This window comes from Drosophila biarmipes, chromosome 2L (genome assembly GCF_025231255.1).
Source record: "Drosophila biarmipes strain raj3 chromosome 2L, RU_DBia_V1.1, whole genome shotgun sequence".
Taxonomy (NCBI): domain Eukaryota; kingdom Metazoa; phylum Arthropoda; class Insecta; order Diptera; family Drosophilidae; genus Drosophila; species Drosophila biarmipes.
This window is the reverse complement of record NC_066612.1, coordinates 20908509-20928489: the sequence shown is the minus strand read 5'-3', so window position 1 is coordinate 20928489 and position 19981 is coordinate 20908509. Positions and strand designations below refer to the sequence as shown.

The 19981-nt window shown below is 42.9% G+C and overlaps 1 protein-coding gene across 3 annotated transcripts in view; it reads left to right on the top strand.

The window, feature by feature from the left end:
* Positions 1-14802: 14802 nt before the first annotated feature.
* Positions 14803-19981, top strand: part of LOC108033606 (dual specificity calcium/calmodulin-dependent 3',5'-cyclic nucleotide phosphodiesterase 1) — an 87012-nt gene continuing 81833 nt past the window's right edge. For all 3 annotated transcript variants that reach the window (XM_050885330.1, XM_050885327.1, XM_050885326.1), the window contains exon 1: positions 14803-15201. In XM_050885330.1, the coding sequence (XP_050741287.1) occupies positions 14841-15201 (361 nt within the window). In that variant the 5' untranslated portion in view covers positions 14803-14840. The remainder of the gene's footprint in view (positions 15202-19981) is intronic.

The window sequence follows — 19981 nt, the reverse complement described above, 5'->3', positions numbered from 1 at the left end:
GAGGGACAAGCAAATTTTCGCCGAGACGCCTCCTTGCGGGCTCATCAAAATTTCATGCGTTGAAGAAATTGCTTCTTCGCCCCCCGGAATGTTCCACTTTGCATTTTCATTTTTGTTTATTGCCGTGCCGTGTCCGTTTATGCGCATAATTTATGCATAAATTTCAATTACCTAGCCCTCCAAAGTATGCCACGAAAATGTAAGCAGCTTGCGACTCGCTTTAATTCACTTACACTCGAGTGTGCGGAGCAGAAATCGCCAGAGAAAATTGTCATAGTCACGCTGAAAATAGGCCCGGGGGAAGGGCCTCTACCAATACTTTGATTTGATTTATAATCTGCGGTGTTTCATGGGGAGTAAGACACTCTATAGAGTGTTTGTACTGCAACAATGTACTTATTCATTTAAGAATGATTGTCCTTAACATACAAAAACTTAAACAACAAAAATCTTACTTATCTAGGACTTGTAGTTAAAAATAAATTATACAAACTTAAAATTATTAATAGAACTAGGTTTGAAAAAACGTGAAAAGGTATGCTAACTTTTTAGATCCACACGTTGTTTTTCTATAAAATAATTATGGGCTTACAAGATCTTCCATGCTCATGCTCCTTTTGAACAAATTTGAAAATTGTATAGTACAATTTATTCCAGTGCACCCTTGTCGAAATCGTTTCTTAAATCTTCCATTTTATTTCACTTATTTCAGCTTTAAAAACAATTACGGGCCCTGTTATCATGCGATCCATTAATTTTATGCCCCAACATAATGTTCTAAAAATTCATATGCCTGGAAGGCCCAGTCAAATTTAGATATCGCTGGAATCTAGCATATTTGCACTCCTCTTCGGTGACCTAGCAGTCATGTCCATATTTTTGGGTGAGAAAAACAAAACGGAAAAAAGGGAATGAAATTTGAAATTCAAAGCACGTAAAATGTACCACGCGTCGTCGCTGCCACGCAGATACGCGTATGTCTGTAATTTATATGGGCAAATATTTGCGTGCCCCAATATCAGGACATGGGCGGGGTGGAATGGGGGCAATCAGTGGGCGGGAGGCCGAGGAGTCGCAGAGTTGCAGTTTGCCAGAACCTGGCAATTCCACCGAGAGCCCTTGACTCATTACAACTTCATTAAAATGTCGGGCCCTGCCCTCGTGCGAAAATGTTGCACACTCGGCAGATCTTTCGGCCCCAGGGAAAAAGGATTCTCGCACACATCCCTGTGAGCTCTTAATCGAATAGCAGGACCTCTTCGCGTGTGGATGTGTGTGTGGGTAGGCGGCAGCTGCAGCTTAACGCAATCATTAAATTTTTATTGATGACCAGGGCTTTCGGTGTGTCAAAGTTAATGGAATTCCAACCAATGGGCCAATGGCCAACTGGCGTGAAAATATGCAAAGTGACAAAGCGAAAACAAAATCCGCCGCTAATTCTGATGGGTAATTAATTTAGTATGACAGTGCACTTGGAGAAATATTGTCGGCAAAGCAAGAAAGAAAATTGGTATAGATATATGAATCCAAAAAAGTCACATTTCGATATTAATGGGCTTAAGTGCATAAAAACTGTATACATTTTAAAGTTGGTTTAGAATGTTTGTTGCTTATGTTTTTAGTTTTTGTTTCTAAGAATTTTAAATTTTAGTATGGTTTTCAAATCTGCAATCTTTTTCGATGCCTATGCAGCATCGGCACTAATGAATTTTCACAGCCCCATAATTAGATTGTGCTAAGGCGAAAACGAAGCTGGAAAAGATGAGCTAAAAATAAAATTTCTCGCACAAATAGATACTTAGACGTTGTCTGGTCGCTGAAATTATGCAAACGCTGCGAAAGCCAAGGCCATTAGCAAGTGAAAGAAGAACTGGACTCCTCCACCCAGGACTCCCCAGCGTCGACCTTTGGGCTACGTTAATGAGTGTCATTACCACGCCGGCCAGCAACATTTTTCGGTCGGACCCCAGCAGGACTCCTTCCCGACCAAACGCCCACCCGCCCACTCCTCATTAGCCAACTCAGCTTGTTTGGGTCAAGTTTTCGGCATATCTTTGGCAGAGTTGGCCAAGAGCCATTAGGGACACGACCTGGCGGACAGATTCAAATGCCGCATATGTTGGGCTGTCATAAGTCCAAGATGCTGGGCGCCAATCCATCAGTAGCCACTCGAGTCACACTTCATCTGCTGGATTCGGAGGAGGATGCTAATGACTAATGGGTGACAATCAGGGCGAAGATAAGGTCCTTTGGCCATAAGCTTATTGAGCCGTAACATAATATTTATAAGCTGCAAAAATATGCAAGTCAAGTGTGTGTGGGAGCAGTCCCAGGAGGCACTTCAAGTCGAGATGTCCGGGGAACCGACTTAGATATCTACTGGGGGAGACTCGTAAATACAAACAGGCTCATCTCTTGAGCCGATCCCTCCTTCGGACACTCAATCTCGTTTTCTGTTTGTGTTTGGTCTAAGCTTTTAGTTCTCCATAATTTCATATTCATGCCCGTATGTGAATCCTGTTTATGCTGCGTTTAAATCCCTGCCTTGCCCTTCTAATCGACTTCCTTACCATTCTTCTTTTGCAGGCGACGGAAAAAGGCGAAAAAGGTAAGTCCTGGCCATTTCATGTCTATTGTGATCGAGGACAAACCCCTTTTCGGGTCAAAAAGGCAGACAACAATTTGCATATTTATCACGCCTGACGAATGATTCGCTTTTTGTCCCGACATGGGTACACATAAATACAGGGAATAAAATCATTTTTGAACGCCAATCTGCATTTGGCAACTGGCTGTGAGATTGGCCAAGCTGTTAATTAGTTTCAAGTTAAATTATTTAAAATAACTTACTATGAGTCAGATCTGCTTTTACTCATTAAAGAATTTATCTAAATAAAATATATAAGAATTTATTTGGCCCTTTTTCCAGCATAACAGCATTTACTTTATTTAAACTGTTGGGAAAAATAGTTTTGTTTATTTTACTTGCCTTTGTTGATTTAACAAGTTGATTTTTAAAAACTTAGATTTCGTCTCACAAACGCTGTTTACATTTCTATCGAAACCCATTAATTATTTATCTTTTATATAATCACCTCCCTCACGGCTCAAGTATATATTCCGGTATATACGAAATACGTTTATGTATACATCTACTAAGCTTTCTACCGCAAATTCTCGAGAGCACTGGACCGTATTTGCCTTTGATAATTAAAAAGAGTATACACATTAACATTGTTGTGTGTGATTTATTGTTCCCGCTGTGTCAATATTTACTAATGCCCCACTGAAAGCCAATTATGATTTATGAGCCTGGGCAGGTGATAATGGGCTTCACCACCCGAAAGCGATTTCCCGTTTCGGCAAACAGACATTGGCAAATTGACTCTGAAGTCGTAATTAACAAAGATTGTTCGCCTGGTCAAACAAATGTGCAACAATGGCTGTCGACAAATTGCACAATCACTCTCATTTAAGCCTACCAGAAGGTTTAAAAATGCTTTTAATGGTATTAATTATTGTTTTCTCTTTTTTATTGGCTGTCACTACTGACAGCTCTATCGATGCGTATTTGTGCGTGGCAATTTCCTGTGAACTTAATTCTATGAATAACAATGCCACACAGGATAGTCATAATATCTTTGCACTATTGTTGGTTTTAATTCTATAATTTGCTAATTGCCGTAATAACTGTGATTATATTATTTATGATTGTACTTTTGAAACAGTTTTGTATACCCTTGATGAGGGCCCAAAAATTTCAGTCAGAAGTTTGCAAAACAGTAAAAGAGTCGTTGTGGGCCCCATGAAGTATATCCGTCTGATTGATAAATACATTTATTTTAAAGTAAACAAAATTATATGTTTTGAGTTTCTTGACATATTAACTTCTAACTATCTTTTTCTCCTAGAATATCATTCTTTAATTTCGGAATTTCAAATAAAATTTTTAAAAATACTACTACTACTATTAATAAATGTCATTGTAAAACAAAGTCTAAATAAATTTATGTTTCCAGAAGGATATTGGAAGGAAATTATTAATTTTGTTGTAATTTGTTATGGTATGGAAGTTAGCTTAGTGTAATAAATTGCTTCAGTATAATTTTATCAGTTAAATATGTTCAAGATTATTTTTAATGAATAGCTGATTTTATAGACCAAAAAACTCTATCCGGGCAGTGATCGATTTTATATTAAACACTAATTAAAAACATATTAGGCCATCATAAAATATTAGCAGCGGCAGACAATTTTCCAGCGCATTTAACCAGAGATTTCAGCATCAGCAGGGATTCTCCCCTCAGCGAATTTATTAAAGCTGCAGCATTAAATAAAATAATTATTTCTGCATTAAACTTCGGTGCCTCACGGTTTAACGACACAATTCTCGGTTTAAAGCTGGCATAAAAATGGCGGGCAGGGAAGCAGCCGAGAGCCACTTACTGGGCGTGGCCATAAAATGAAGCCGTCAGTCGCGGGAAAAGCCTGAAAAGAGGAGGCGTTGTGTGTTGGCTTCTGGTTTTCCGCGAGTCCCCAGCTCTCTCGGTCGCTGGTGTTAATTTTGGGCGGCACCAGTGGAAGCTAAATAAGTTATGTCATTTCGGGCGCTTTTTATTTTACTCAGTTGCCATAGAAATTTAATAAAGCGGCCTGGAAAATTATTAGCATATTTAAAGGGGCCAAGAGCTCAGCATAAACATGAAAGTCAGCCAGGGATCAGCTCCGAGCTCAATTTCTAGGCGACTGCAGCTCATGTGGGGCGGTTTGCCAAAGGAGCAGTTAATAAAATGGGCGACCGAGAATCGTCTTAAGTTATGCACAGCCCGGAGCTCGAATGCCACGGCAAGAGGTTTTCCTCCCTGACCTGGCCGTCTGAGAGCCACATGCAAGTCCTGCACTTTCCCCTCCAGAATAGGGAAGCGGATTAGCAATGGAAATGCGAACAAATTGAATTGATGAATGGGAAGCATCATCACTCACCCAGGAGGAAGCTAACCTAATTTAAATACACCACCTTAAACTTCTCCAGCTGAGAGGTGCTTTATGGGATTGCGTTTTCATTTATAATGAGCAATATCACGGTCCTCTCAACTTCCCTTTCACTGAGCGAGCCACTTTCATCTTGCGTGTAGAAAAGTACTTTTTGTTGATTTTATAGATATGGATTTATGAGTTTTTCCTTTGGAGTGAATGGAAGCAATTTTTAGACTTTTAATGAGCTTTATCTGAGTGATATTCGGCTAAGCTAATCTTAAATTACACTGTGCATAAGACACTATTTTCATTCAATAAAACAGCCTATAGGTAACTAAGAGATTTGGTTTATTTGAATATTATTCCCATAGACATCAGCCTTGGCCTGTTGCCAATTTATCGCCCTTAGGCACATTCAAACATAGTGTGATTACTTCAATTGCGAACTGATTTGCTCCCTAAGCTCGCAGTAAACAATCGTGTTTGCACAGAAGTGGTCTAGGAAGTTGCTGAGCAATATCGATGAAGCGAACTGGGGCAGTGCTGTCTTGGCATATTTGCCAAATCCGAAATCCATTAGCCATGCCGATTATTTACGGAGGCCGTTGGGATCTCTATAAATAGAAACTATGCTCGTTTGTTGGGTCAACTACCAGGACTTGACACTGGGAACTTGACATCCGAGATAACGGCCAGCAGATGTTAATGCCTCGGTAGGCAAAGTGCGTTTTGCTGTCGGCCTTTTGTGTGCTATCTGTGGCCAGGCTCCTCCGACCAACTTCCCGTCTTCTGCTCCTTTGGCCCTTCATTGGCTGTTTGTGGTCAGCCCGGGCATTTGTTGTTGGCATTCGCAATGTGGCCGCAAAATTGTGTGGCTCCCCCGGTTTTTATGACGAGGCACGCAGGAGCTGGACTTGGTGTACCGCTAAGGGCATTATATCGAATTATGTTATAAATATGAAATATATTTCGGCATTCCCGGCAATACGTGTGAGCATGTTCACGCTGAGCTCGGGTCCTCTGGCCTTCTGGTTGTGGCCCCATGAAAAGTGCTGTCAATGGCATTTGCCGGGGCTTTTATGGTATTTTATGTGATGTTCGTGGCACGGAAAAGGGAATCCTTGTTGCATAATTAAGGCATTATCATTGCGCCCCCTGTCACACTCTGTCCGGCTGATGGTCGTGGACAACACTCATTTAAGCGACGCGCACATTCATGAATATTGAAAATGGGCACATCCAAATATTTAGTGTGACATTGAATGGCATAAATGCTCATTTTATCAGTTTTTGAAAAAGTTTCATTTCACGTGCAATTGTGAATATTCGATTATTTTGCTTCTTGTTTGTAGTCTTTAAAAATTCCAACCCTTTTTTCATTATGTTAATATATAATGTCTACCAGACCACATTGCAGTAAGAAGGAATTCCAATTGACCAAATTTTTGCTTGTGACTTAAAATGCGTAAAGATGCTTTGATACATACTGTACTGTGGTGCACAATATGGTCGATTGAGAACATATTGTTGTACGGCAACATTCCTAGAACCATCTCTTAATTTCAATAGCAAATTATTCCGCATGCTCCCCTATTATTTAGCTAAAATTGCATTGCAGTGTTAACCCTTTGTAAGCCTTGTTATCCTCTTACGCCTGATAAATCCTCTTATGCTTGTAAATTAGTTATCGGGGACAGTGTGCCATAAAAGTTATCGCCCAGTGGTTTCTGGTTCCTGGAAATGTTGAACAGTTTGCGGTTTCGCTGTAAACGCAAAAATAGCAATAATAAATGCCCAACCGCAGGGTCGCAGGAAAGGAATTTGTAAAACGAATCGACTAGCCAAGGGCTGAACAAAATTATCGTTGCATAATTTCCGCTAATTTGTGCGTCCAATAACCCAGAAGAGCGACAAATGTGGGCCACACGGAATGCAGCCACCTCGTTCCTCTGGAAAGTGGGTGGCTGCTGGTGGCTGCTGGGCAATGCCACCAGCTGTGCAGGTCATTTGCTGGCTAATGCTGACCCCGCCTCCTTGGTCCGGCTCTCTACATAATGAGCGCACAATAAGTGACTCATAAATGCTGTATTAATATTGTGGCACAATGACTTGGACTTCAGGGGAGAGCTGCAGGAATACGACCGGGAATACATAACACATCCTGCCGGGGGACTTGTTATTTGTCGTTTGTCGCATTAATCAGCTCGCATAATAATAATGCCAGCCATTACTGCAAATCAATATTTTGATTGCATTACATTATACCGAAATCCCAGAATACAATTTGAGCGGGCGGTCGGTGGGTGGGTGCACTCAACCGGCCTCGAGGTTGGTCCAAGTGGACACTCGAGAAACGAGACCGAGAGCGAAACCGAGGAACGGTCTCAGGCCCAAAACCCATGTCCCAGGCCAAGAGTTTTCATGGCAGCCTCGCCACGTTTTATGCCTGACCATGCTTTAGTTTTATTGATTTATTCCTCCTGGTTCAAAAGCAAATTACAAGTGCCTGTTGCGGTCCACTTTTTTCCGCTCCTCTATTTCGGGGAAACTATTTTTATGTACTTGCCGGGAGGATGGAAGTGAAGAAAAGGAAAATAATCTGGGTCCTGCCCATTTACTGCTGGGCTTCTGCAAAAAATCTTGAAGGGTATAGAACGGAAAGTTAATGGAGTCAGTATAGAAATTTTAGAAAACTTTAGTAGTTAAAAAACTGGTAACGGGTAGACAGAAGATTAAGCCAGGAGCTTAAAGTTCTTGGAGCACTATACCTACAGTATAGGTTCAAAACTTTTAGGTCACCAAATGAAAATACCATAGGTGATTAATTTTTAAGAGATTCTCATCCATCAATTGCACGGAAAACATGTCCTAACAGGTCATTCAAATATTTGTGTCTTAAAATTATATATAAAATCTGAATTTTGCAATATCACACTTCTCAAAACAATAAAAATACAATAAAAAGTAGAAAAATTACAGACGTTTTTTACTTTTTCCGAAAATTATGTATTTGTTTACAGGCCCTTCCGCTTTTGTTTCGAGTGTTCCGGCGATTGTGCAACATTTTGGCCACTTGTTATGTTGCATGTTGTCTCTTCGCAATATTTTGGGCTGGCTCAACTGGCATGGCAATTTGTCTTGCACATTTTTCGCGTTTTAGTTTTGTTTTCCGCCCTTCTGCCTCTTGCGAAATTGTTTTGTTTTCGTTTTTCCGAGCTCTAATTGCTGCGACTGTCGCTGCTGGGCTGCTGGCTGCTGCTCTCGTCCCCATTGTGGCAAATTATAAAAACACGAGGAGCGGTAGTAACCGAGGGCAAAAACAACGGCGAGGCGAGCAGCAACAATTGTGATGTCGTCCTTGGCTGACCTTGCGCTTTGCGGGACTTGCGTGAAATGCTCATTATGCGCTTCCATGTGGGTGGAACTGGGCGGAAAACGTCGAGTTGCGCTTGCATTTTAATGGTTGCAATGAAAATTTGAATGCATTGTTATGAGGATCTCGAGGAAGAAAAATGTACCAAGGCAAAGGGTCGGCAGTAATAACAAGCTGCTGAGAAACTTTTCGCAAAGGCAGGGAAAATTGTGTCTGGCCTACGCTGCGTATACTTAATCTCTAATTGGAAAGTTTACCGAAAATTATGGCGCTCTAAAAAAGAATTGTTGCAAGCTTCACTTTTACGGCAGCAACAATGAAAAAGTTCGCCTGGCTGTAATTAGACCACGCCCCTTGATGGGATGACCGAAAAATGGGGAGATGTAAAGGAAAATGGCCACCCCATGCCACATCCGCCCAGTGGGCGTGAGCGCAATGATGAGACAAATGAACGAGAATTTAATAGTGAGGGCAAATAAAAGCTGAGCAACTCGACTCAAGGACCAAGCAGCAGTGTAATTTCATCAGGAGACGGAGCTCCTTTGTTGTAAAAATGCGAGGGCAGATGTGTAAGCACATCAGCAAATGCCTGATGATAAAATAAAATGCCAAATGTGCTCACATTATTCAAATGTCATGATAGTCTAGTGGAATACACAAGCAGAGGAGGCAGAGCAGACAGCACAGCTTGAGGCCGAGGAGACTCCACTCCTCTCCACGCCATTTTTTCGCAGCTCGACTTGACTTGTGGCCAACATGCGAGACTTGATATCCAGCTAGATATATGGCCGGAGTCAACCACAATGTTTAAGACAACCGGGGAAGTGGGCGACGCTGCTCGGCAGCAGAAATTTGAACTATTGTTTAATTTGCCGTGAAATTTGCAATTTAAAAGACTCGAGAGTGGCTCACAAAGCAGCATTAAAAGCTATTAAGTGCAAGACAAAAAGTTTAATTTAAAAGTTTAGTAGGAGGTCTCTGCTCTGTCATAATATGTAGTATTAAAGTTTAATTTTCGGATACCAGATAAGTGAAGGAATATTCTTTAAAAAGCTGACTTTCATATTTTTGGTTTCATCAAATAGAAATTTGTAATGGTGTACAAAATTTAAATTAAATGAGCTTAAGACTTAAATTATACCTATACTAGGTTAAATTCTGTTTCTTAAAATGTATTTTGAAATCGGAAATATTAGCAAAGGTGCAATAAGACACACTTTGGATAGATAACACAAAATTGTAATGATAGCACGTTGAAATTATATTTTTGAGTAATACCTTCGCCCAAAATAATCATTTGGATTTCTTAAATTGAGAAGTGCTTAAATATGTGCTGAAGCTTTTTTCGTAAAACAATTAAAATTCAAAGTTTTCAATTAACAAATTTGAATGTCCGTTTGATGAAGATTTTAGACCGATGCAACCTACCCGAGACTACACAAAGTCCTTCCTTTAATTATGGATCGCAAGGCACTCGTCTCCCCCCACAACTTTTTCAATTAGAGCTGTGCATATCTTAGCAGGGACAGTATATCCCGAAAAACAACCAGCAGCATGTAAATGTACATACTTTCACTTAGCTGTGGCAGCTGCTCAAATCTCGTTTATACGACCGCTCAATAAATGTTTTTATTCGAGCATTTTCGGGACCCGCACCCCAGCGTATGCGGGAGATTTAAATGTGAGAATTGGAATGTAGTGAGTGAGGCGATGCGGATTGGGTCAAATCCTTTATGGCTAATCTGAGGAAACCCATTCCGATGATGTCTGCGCGCACTCAGCACGGAGCATTTGTTTTGTCTTTCACATGCGGAGTGCAGACTTCGTGCGACAAGACATAAATAACTAAACACCTGCAGAATGTTAGGGAGACAAGGACTCCTTGGCTTCTCCTCTTCTTTTTCGTGTGCTTTCCCATGTTGTATATATATGGTTTCGGCCGGTTGTCCCTGGTCGTTTGGCGTGCCTGCAGTGGCGTTATAAATTACACACAACACGTCTGCGTTACACCAAACATTTGTCAATATATCCTTGGTGCCGGGACTCAGTAAAACGATGCCCTAAGATTAACCGCCAAATATTTTCGGGAAGAATTCGGGATTCCCTCGGAATAACTGAGGCGCCATCCTGCGGCAGGCGGTGGAAAGTTTAGCCAGACAGTCCACAAGCTTTTTGTGGTGGAAAGCTTTGCAGCTAAGAGAAATTCTCGAGCACGAGTCCTTCTAATCAGCTGTTGCAGGAGATAAGCAAGCAGACATACATAGCAATCAATGGGAAACCCAAGGCTGCTCTGGGTGATAAGATATGGGTGGGAAGAGAGTGCTCTAAATACATATGTTTTTGTGCAAGCATTATTTTAAATACCATCTTTTGTATAAAAACAATTCAATTCGTATCTCATTAAAAGAGTTTGTTTTTCGGCAAAAGTTGCAAGAAATAAAGAAACCAAACTATTGTGGTAAGATATTTGTACTATGTTGGTTAATGGAACAATAAAAAGTGTTTAACTTTACTGCAATATCGTAAATATAAGTATTAAAATGATCCCAAAGAATCAAAAATAATAATTTGATTTGTATTAATATGCAGAAGGTTATTCGTTATTGTGACTGTCAAAACGTATTTCCAAAATGCATGCCATTTGTAGGCCAAAAATATTTTCTATAATTAGCCAATTGTGTATTTCGGCTGGTAAACAAATCAAGCCACTGGCTGTGGTTTCATTGCCACGCTCTCTTCCCTGGCGGACGTCCTCTCTTGGTTTTCCCGGAGCTTTCATCAGCGCTGACGGACGCTCTTGCCGGAGAGCTTCCGCTCTTGACTCGCCGCTCTTCCTGCGGAGGAGCCACAGCCAGCTGAGGCAAGGACATGATTTGCAGCCAGTCAGTTGATTGGCAACACGTTTGCCGGAAGGTAATACGCCCAGCCAGAGCCACAGGAAGTGCCTGCAACGCGACTTGGCCACTTCCGAAGCGCGCTCGAAGTTGTCGTCCCTCGGTTCGTCTTGGCCCAGTGTGTATGCATAGTTCGGTGCCATCGAGTGAAGTTGCTGGCTAAAAGTGATTCAAGTGGCAATTTTAATTACTCAGGAAATTGCTAAAAAATACATACATATATTCGGGTGAAAGAGGGAAAACTGCGCTGGGAGTGGATTGGTTGGCCAAGTCAACTTGTTGCTCTGGGCCCGTTCAGAACCTGTTGCCCTCCTGGTCGAGACGGCTGCCCGTAATGGAAGCCACAACAAATCGCTGGCCAGCAGCAAATATTTGCACAGCAATTTGTTGGCTTTGTCCTGCTCGTCCCCGATAAATTAACAGTTTTATGCTCGACTGGCGAGGGCTAGAAGGTCCCAGCAATTAGGGCACGAGGACAGCTAAACTTTACATTAAACACATTTTAAATTAACAATTATGCAGCCTGAAAGAGAGAAAAGGCGTAGCACCTCCGGCGAAGGACACCTGATCCTCGACCTAACTCCTGCCGTGTGCCAAACAATAACAAAAGCGGATTAACACTTAACTCGACGGCCATGATATGACCCACCGACCTGAAACAACTGAAAAACTCCGCTCCAAAACCCGCTGGCGCTGGCCTGACCCGGGACCCTTTTGCTTAGTCAATCTAACCGGGGTTAGGAACCCTTTACAGGTGTTGGGCGGACTCTGGCGGACTCTTGCGGGGGCGGATGTTCGAGGAAATAAAAACTCAAAAACTACACTAAGCAACACGGAACAAGTGCGCAAACAAAACACGAAGAACTAAACCAATTTGCATTGGTCTTTGATCGCATTTAGGCAGAACAGGCCGCACAACACTTTTGATTAATTTTCATTAGGAGTTCAAAAGTTTCAGCTGGCCCTGTTGCCCAGTGCAGGCAAGTGAGCAGCCAATTGTTGTCCTTAAGCCGCAACATTTACCCAAAGTTTATATTTGCTGGCCCTTTATTTTTATTTATGTCCGCACACAAATATACACACACTTTTCTGGGCCCGGCCTCAACAATTTGCCTTTGTCCATTGCGGGTTATTCTTCTCTTTTATTTTCGAGCCTGGTGGATTGGTATGGTTTATCTGCTTTTCCGGCAGTTTCCTTTTCAGTCTCAACGCGAAAACGTTTCCAACTGAGTTGATTATACTCGGCGCAAATCAAAGGATGATGCCAACAGCCGCCCTGTGTATCCCTACATCCTGCAATCCTTAAATTTTCAACATTCCCTGTAGTTTGAGCCGGCCGCCGCTCCGTTTTTTGTGCGCTCCTTGTTCGATATATACATAGCTCAGCCTTTTATCTGCGACGGGTTTTCTCGTGCCGTGACCTTGTGAGGGGGTTGGGTTTTCGCGGGGTGGGGCCGTGTGTCCACGGGGGCTGGATATTTGCGACCTAAATATTTCAGAATTAATTTACCAAATTAAAGCCGGTCTGCTTATCCGAGCCACTGAGCATCGCAATTTATCTGCAAACATGGCCGCACACACCCACACACAGTCGCACACCCGCACACTCTCACCCTTACACACACAGCACGCACACCTATGCATGACGAACGCCCAGAGGTATTAATTAGTAGGGCCCAGTGAACAAAAAGTTAAGTGAAAGCGCTGGAAAGCACACACTAAAACTTGAAATACACGCCGAAAATAGATATTTGTAGATATCAGTTTGAGTGGAAACAGAAATTTATTCCATCTATTCAATTTAACACTTTAAAGCAGAAATATAAGCATCAGTGGAGAAAAGTTTACATTAAAGCCGAAACAAGATTTATGATATACCCCCTTTTTTTTTTTTTGGGTACTGAAATATAAAGTAAAACACACGGCCATGAAAATCCATATTCAAGTCTGGCAGTCCTCTTTTTTGGCAGAATCGAGACATTGAGTCCATCTTTAGGGTGTTGACAGGACATAAACAAGGACCTTCAAACGAATGATACAGCAGAATAGAAAGTTGAGTGGTTTTTATGGGGATTATGATTTGTGCGCAGCTGAAGGTTTGGCCGCTGTTCGCCGATTAAAACCCTTTTGAATGGAGCTTAAGTGTAGCGAATTAAGCCAGCACTCTGTCATTAACAACGCACATTCCATGGATAGTGACCCATCTGGGCTAGAATTCGTTTTTATGGCCATTGTTTGTCCCTGGTTTTTGTTTGTGGTATTTGATGTGGCAGTTCCCGGCGCCTTTTCCGCAGCGCGATAAGCGGGAAAAACAGCAAAACCTCTAATGTATACATTTGAATGCCATTATCACAAAACGCTGGCTGATAGGCGAGGGCAGGAACCGGTGGCAATTTAGCCGCAGAAAGCCAGCTACTCATTGTCTGGCGCTTGTGCTGTTTCGCCTGCCTGCCTGTGTGTATCTAGGCCTGTGTGCGCGGCGTTGGATGTGATTATTTCCAAGCAATTTACTTTAATTCGTCGCACTTTAGAGGACCAGAAATATGCCAGAGACAGCGGCAAAGTCATCAACTCAATGCCAAAGTACCGGCAATTCCCCCGGGGCCCCACGCCCCACTTAACCCCTCTTAGCATCCGGTTAACCTGTGCCACGCCCACCTCACCACCCCCGAAACCTCGGTTCAACCTGGGTAATTCCGCTTTTATTGACTGCAATCTTCATCTCCATCATCATCATCACAATCGTTGCCGCTTTGCTTGCTTTCGGTGGCATTCGACACATGTTTGTATCTGGACAGTAATTTTGCAGGATTTTGCTTTTCGCACACTCACAGTTGTAATTGCAGTTTTGCTTAAATTTTGGGTGAAAGCAAATTGAAACTGCAAACGGCTGAACTGCCGGAAAATGGGGTTGGCCGATAAATTCATGCAGACCTGCTGTTGGTACGCCCAAGCATCCACATATCTACACAGAGATACAAATTGCTGAGCTGCGGTTCCGGGAAAATATTTTCGAAATTTAAATTAACTTTCGTAATGAGACATTCGGACGTTTTTTATTGCTCAATTAAACGTTTCAAATTGAAATTGGATTTTGCTGGCATGCCTGTGGCGACTCCACAAATTTTTCCTGCTGTGAAAACAGAAATGTGTAATCCCGTACTTAAACTTCTACAATAAAAATGGCAATTTGAGGAATTCGCAAAGAAGCGTAGTTCTGGGAGTAAAATATTTTTCTTTTATGTGAAGAAAAGAGATGAAGGTTAAGAAGTCAATAGTTTGTCCAAAAAAGTGTTGGAGAACTCGCAAAGAAATAACCATTTTGTAAAAGTTGGCTGCCGAACGATGTGTTCACATGCAATCCGCGCCCAAGGCAAGGGATTTTTCGTTTAGCCTTCAATTTCCAAACGTTAATTGCAGCAAATTGGCTTGACCAAGGCCAGATCACCCTTATAGCGCATTTTTTCGGATGAGCGGGTGGCAAATTAAAACCCGAACCTTTGTTCAGTGCCCAGCAAAATGAGTGTTATCAAGTGACCTGCGATAAAGATAAATCCACTCAGCAAAAAAGGAAACGCGACGCGCGAGTGTGCAAAATGTCCAATTTGAATCTTTCGAACGCGCCACGCCGCCTGGCCCCCGGGACGGCCACACCTGTGACGGGCAGAGGTCCTGTTCCTGCGCCAGGATCCACTCCGGGTGCACCTGCGCCAGTGCCCGCGGTGCTCACGGCACGGCTGACCTCGGACAACACGGTGGCCAGCGGGGTGGCCAGCCAGCAGCAGGTGCTGCACCACCAGGTGTCGGCTGAGCGTCATCCCCCCACTTCCTGTCCGGACTCACCCATCCGTCGCGTATCGTCGAGCTTAAAAAATTCAGCTCTGGACTTCGCCTCGCGGTTCTTCAACAAATGCAAAGCGGCCACATTCACGGTGGATGGTGCCACCTACACAATCGGTAAGTTGAAGCCTTTGCCTTCAAAAAGATTAGGATTAAGAAAGGGGCCGAGTCCCTTGCCTTTTAGATACCAGGCTCCCAGCTAAAGGAAGCTAAGCGGACAAGGAGATATACAAGCAGTAAAGCAAGATTAAGAAGCGCCAACTGCCCGCAATTTCAGTATATGGCGATGTGGGCGGGATTCTTTTGGGTCACCTTATAGGTATGGACGAAAGAATACCTGCAGTTAAAATTTGTAGCGCGAAATCCCCTTTTACCTCTTCAATATACCCTACATTGCGAGTAATGGGTATAAAATAGACTGTGGATAGGAAATCACTTTTAAAGGTTTCCGAAAGTATTTTGTAAAAAATATAACGTCGTCGTTTAGCACTTATCTCTGAGACTTTTGGATGAGAAATGCCTTGCAGCGTGCTCTTATTCAACTTACAATGTTTTAAATTACAGGACAAAACATGTTTTTCTTTATGTGATAAATAATTTACGACTGTATAGTGTCAGTCAGATTTTGAGGGAATACAACATGTTAAGTATTAGGTAAAATGTGGGGAATTTTTATGCGAAATACGAACTTAACCTTTCCATTTTCCCGTGTGCATCAAAGGTGGAATAGCAAAAGCAATTACGAGGTCAACAAGTGTCTGTGCAGAGTGCGAAGGCATGCATGGCAAATGTGTTATTTCGGCATTTCTTCCCCTGTTTCATATGCAACCCCCATTTCCTCCCCCACCGCTCATCTGACATTGGGTGCAAGGTCATCGCTTGGCATTGGCCAGGTGTTTCCTTCGCTCTCGTTCGATTTTGTTTTCGCTTTCCTTATCGATTTGCAACCGCCCTGTCAGTAAAATCGGTAATTCGATGTGAACCGCCGCTGACGTGTCTTCGTCTTGTGTGTCTTTGTCTGGAGAAAGATTGATTGCAATTTAATAAGCTGTTTATAGCAGCTGGAAAGGGCTGTTGGGAAAGTCTTGCCGGAAAAATTGTGAATTTAAGTGTTACAGAATGCGCACACACTGTCTGTAAGGTGAATTGTATTTAATTCCAAAGATATATTGCTTACCCCTTACACAAAGATATGTGGTCTCCTAGAAACTTGATTCCACATTAAAGAAATGTATAGCAAGTCATACACAAAACAAGAAGAATCGCAATTGTTGAGTACTCGACTATCTGATACCAGTTAATTTGTTGAAAAGTCGATCGGTATTGATAAAAAGATAATTTCAAATAAACATTTCAACAACTTGGAACTATTGGAGCGAAGAGAGGAATCATCACGCTTCTCAATCTTTTACCTCGTGCAGTAACTACATAAGTTTTTGTTCCTTAACAATTTCCAACTTGAATAAAAATAACCTGAATAAAAAAAACCTAAGGGCAAAAATACCTTTCAGCTCTTCCATTGAAGTCAGGATTGTACTTAAACTCCAAGAACAATACCTGATGGCAAATATTGATTGAGCGGATGCCTTCGCAGCCATTTCTTATTCAATTAAATTGGATGCTTTACCTGGGCAGACGTGTGTTGGCATAGCAATTGTCGCCGAAATTGGAAACTCACGTGCCGAGGTGTTTAGTGTGTCTTACTGGTCCACCCTTGCGCCCCACTTTCCCCAGTGAGATGCCGAAAAGATAACTTTGATACGGCACGCAACTTTGAGTCCGCCCAAGTCCCAGGAGGCGAATTCGTACACAGATTCCGCTGACTGGAGAGGATTTCTCCTCGCTTTTCTTGTGAGTGTGCGTGGGCGTTGTGCCCCGAAAAGCCTCGCAAAATCATGGGCTATATGCAAATCGTTTGATATCGAACTTTCTGCTCTGCGTTGCCAAGTGGAATTTAAAGAGCGAGCAGACATAAATATTTTTTAATTGAGGCGACCATGACGCGATGATGAAATGTATCTGGATCGACGTATCAGTGTCGTCAGCACACGTTTCACTTAGCATTTTTTAATGATGCCAGGCTGGTTTTATTTATGGCCAGACAATCAGTGCAACTCTCAAAGGAAATGCGAAAAGAAAAGGCCTTGGTTGCAATGCCTCAGCTACGAGCCATCAATTAAAACTTGAAAACGGAGGGGAGGAGTGCAAAGGGACTCGGGCTGCTTCCTTGCAATTTCCACAGGGCCTAATGCAATTAAAAGTGTCACCAGCAGGAGAGCTAAGGAAAATTGAAGGAATTCCCAAGTCCGGCCGACTTGGCAACATGTGCGTCACTCCCAGGACCTTTTATTAATAAGCCAGCCTGCAGCCAACTTTGTCTGTGGCGTTTTAATCTTTAATTGTTGATTATGTATGCACAAGCGGCAGCGGCGGAAGCTGCCATACAAGTGAGCAGCAGCCCTTGCAACCGACAGGAAACACAGCCTAACTTCCCAAGCCCCTCGTACTTCGTCCAGCCTCCTGCCTCCTGTCGCCTTGCCTCGCCCCCTTGGTTCTATTTCACTCGTCGTCGATGTCTTCTTGTGTACTTTGCAGTTGGCGGAAATTGCTTTGTCAACGCTGCCAGTGTGGGAAAGGCAGGGCAGTCTGCAGCACCAGGTCCTGGCGGTGGCTTGGGCTCAGGTCCTGCAGCAGGCCGCCCTCCCTGGCAGTCCAGGCTGACTGATGTCATAGATGCGCAAATTAAAAATAATGACAACGGAGATTTCCCAGCCAGACGAAGAACTTAGGTCGCTCTTGCTTTAGCTACTTCCCTCTTATTAAATGAGCTGCAACACACGAAGACATATTTTAAAAGCGAGTTAAATGTTATTTTGTGTTTGTACCAACCTCTTAGGAATTCGAGAATTAATTACTACTTATTGAGTGCCTATTATATTATTATTTTATATTCATTTTAAGCTAACAAAATGTTTTTTAGTCGTGCAAATAACAAAAATGCTTGAGGTATATTTTCTTGATTATATAGTGCAGCTAAAAACCGAAATTTGAGCCATTTATTCTCAAGGTTTGGGGATGGTTTGGCCAACTAGGTATATTATTCGCAACTTAGTGGGGCAGCTTTGCGCTCAAGGGTATTCCACAATCAACGCCAACGCACAGGTAATCGAATCGAGGACTTTTGCACCTTGATTGCAGCTTAAAGCAACTAAAAGCGCAAGGGAGTAGAGCACAAATCCAATCCCGATCCCAGGGCGCATTCCGCACCTTCCATCCGCCGATCCATTCCGCAGAAGGTCATTAATCAGGGCAGTAAACGACGGTGCCATTGGGTTGGGCAGCGGGCAGCGGTTGGCCAGCGCCATTACCATGACAGAGTCGTTGATTTAGTTGCTTTCCTCCGGCCAGTCGTACCTGTTGCAATTGGGAATTTATCGATTGGCACTGGAGGTCCTTACAGTCCTTTCAGTCCCTGCAGTCCTGCCAGTCCTTGCAGTCCCCGGCAGCCTGGGCGGCGAGCAACAAGCGAGTGGGAGAAAATGAAAATCGATTTCACGCTCAAATTGATTTGGTTTTTATTGCTTGGCCATTTAATTTATGTCCCCCGACAAAAGCTGGCTGCTGTGGAAAAATGCCAGGCTAGGGACAAGGCAGGGATAACAATGCAAAGCGCTGATCCTGCGGAAGGACTCCGAGTGGAATTCTTTGTTGCGCTCCGCTTTGACAATATTAGCGCTTATAAATTTAAATTGCTCGTGGGGCAGGGGGGAGGGCGGTTCCTTGCAGGAAACAAGGAAACAAGTCGGCTTGTGGGCGGAAAACATTCCTGAGGCACGAGGTGACGGCCCTGACAAGATGTCCCGCTCCTGTTTGTCCTGCCAATGCTGTTGTTGCCGGCTACATTGATTTTCTGCTCTGCCACCGAATGCCACCAGCAGACTGCGCTAGGCCCCCTTACCAAAGCCCAACCTCACAAAACCAAACCCAACCGAACGGAACCCCGCCTTTGGACCCACGCACATCCATACATTATTCGGCTGTGGATGTTGGCTTTTTTCGGGTGGAGAGTGAACAAGTGGATTCGCCACTAACTCCATCGCCCCTGTCTGAAAATTCTGTTGAGGTTTGCGGGCATATTTTGGCAAAAACGTTTTTGCACCAAGGCAAACAGAAAGATGCAGGGGTATACAGGGCTTTCGGGGCTTGTCTGTCAGAGATCTTAATGGCATTCCAAGCTTGTCTAAGAAGCAGCTAAACTGCCAAAGTCCAATAGTGATCTCTCACGAAAGCAGTAATTAATATTTTAATAGTCCAAAGTTGTTTCGATTAAAATGCTTATTTTATTATTTTAGGTTGATTTAACTTTATTAATAGACATTTACGACTTATTTACTCGTATTCGACAAAATTACTTGAAAGCAAAAACCAAAACAATTTAATTCAATTAATGTGTGCCATTGCAATGCAATATGCAGGGCGTAGCCAAAGTAGGTTCTTATAGAAAATAGCAGGGTAGCTGGCCAGCCCATCACCTCCCGCTCATTAGTTCCCCACAGTCGAACTGCGCCATCGTTAGACATCCTGTTGGCATCCTTTACTTCCTGGCCCTGTCGCTGACTACCGTTGTCACTTTCAACACCAAGCCACCGCCTTTGCAATTTGTTTCGAATTTGGCATTAATTTTTCACACGGGACCAGGGAAATTGAAATGTTGCCATAACGGAAGGTCGTTACAAGATGACGGGGCCCAGCCCGAGGAAAGGGGTGGGAAATTTTGCAGGTTTTCTAGTTTCAGTGATGGCTTAGAATTCAATTAAAAGTTTATTAGTCAAGCCGGAGCAACGACTAAGTTAACTCTGTGGCTAAAACTGTGTTAATCGAATGAAACTACTTAGGC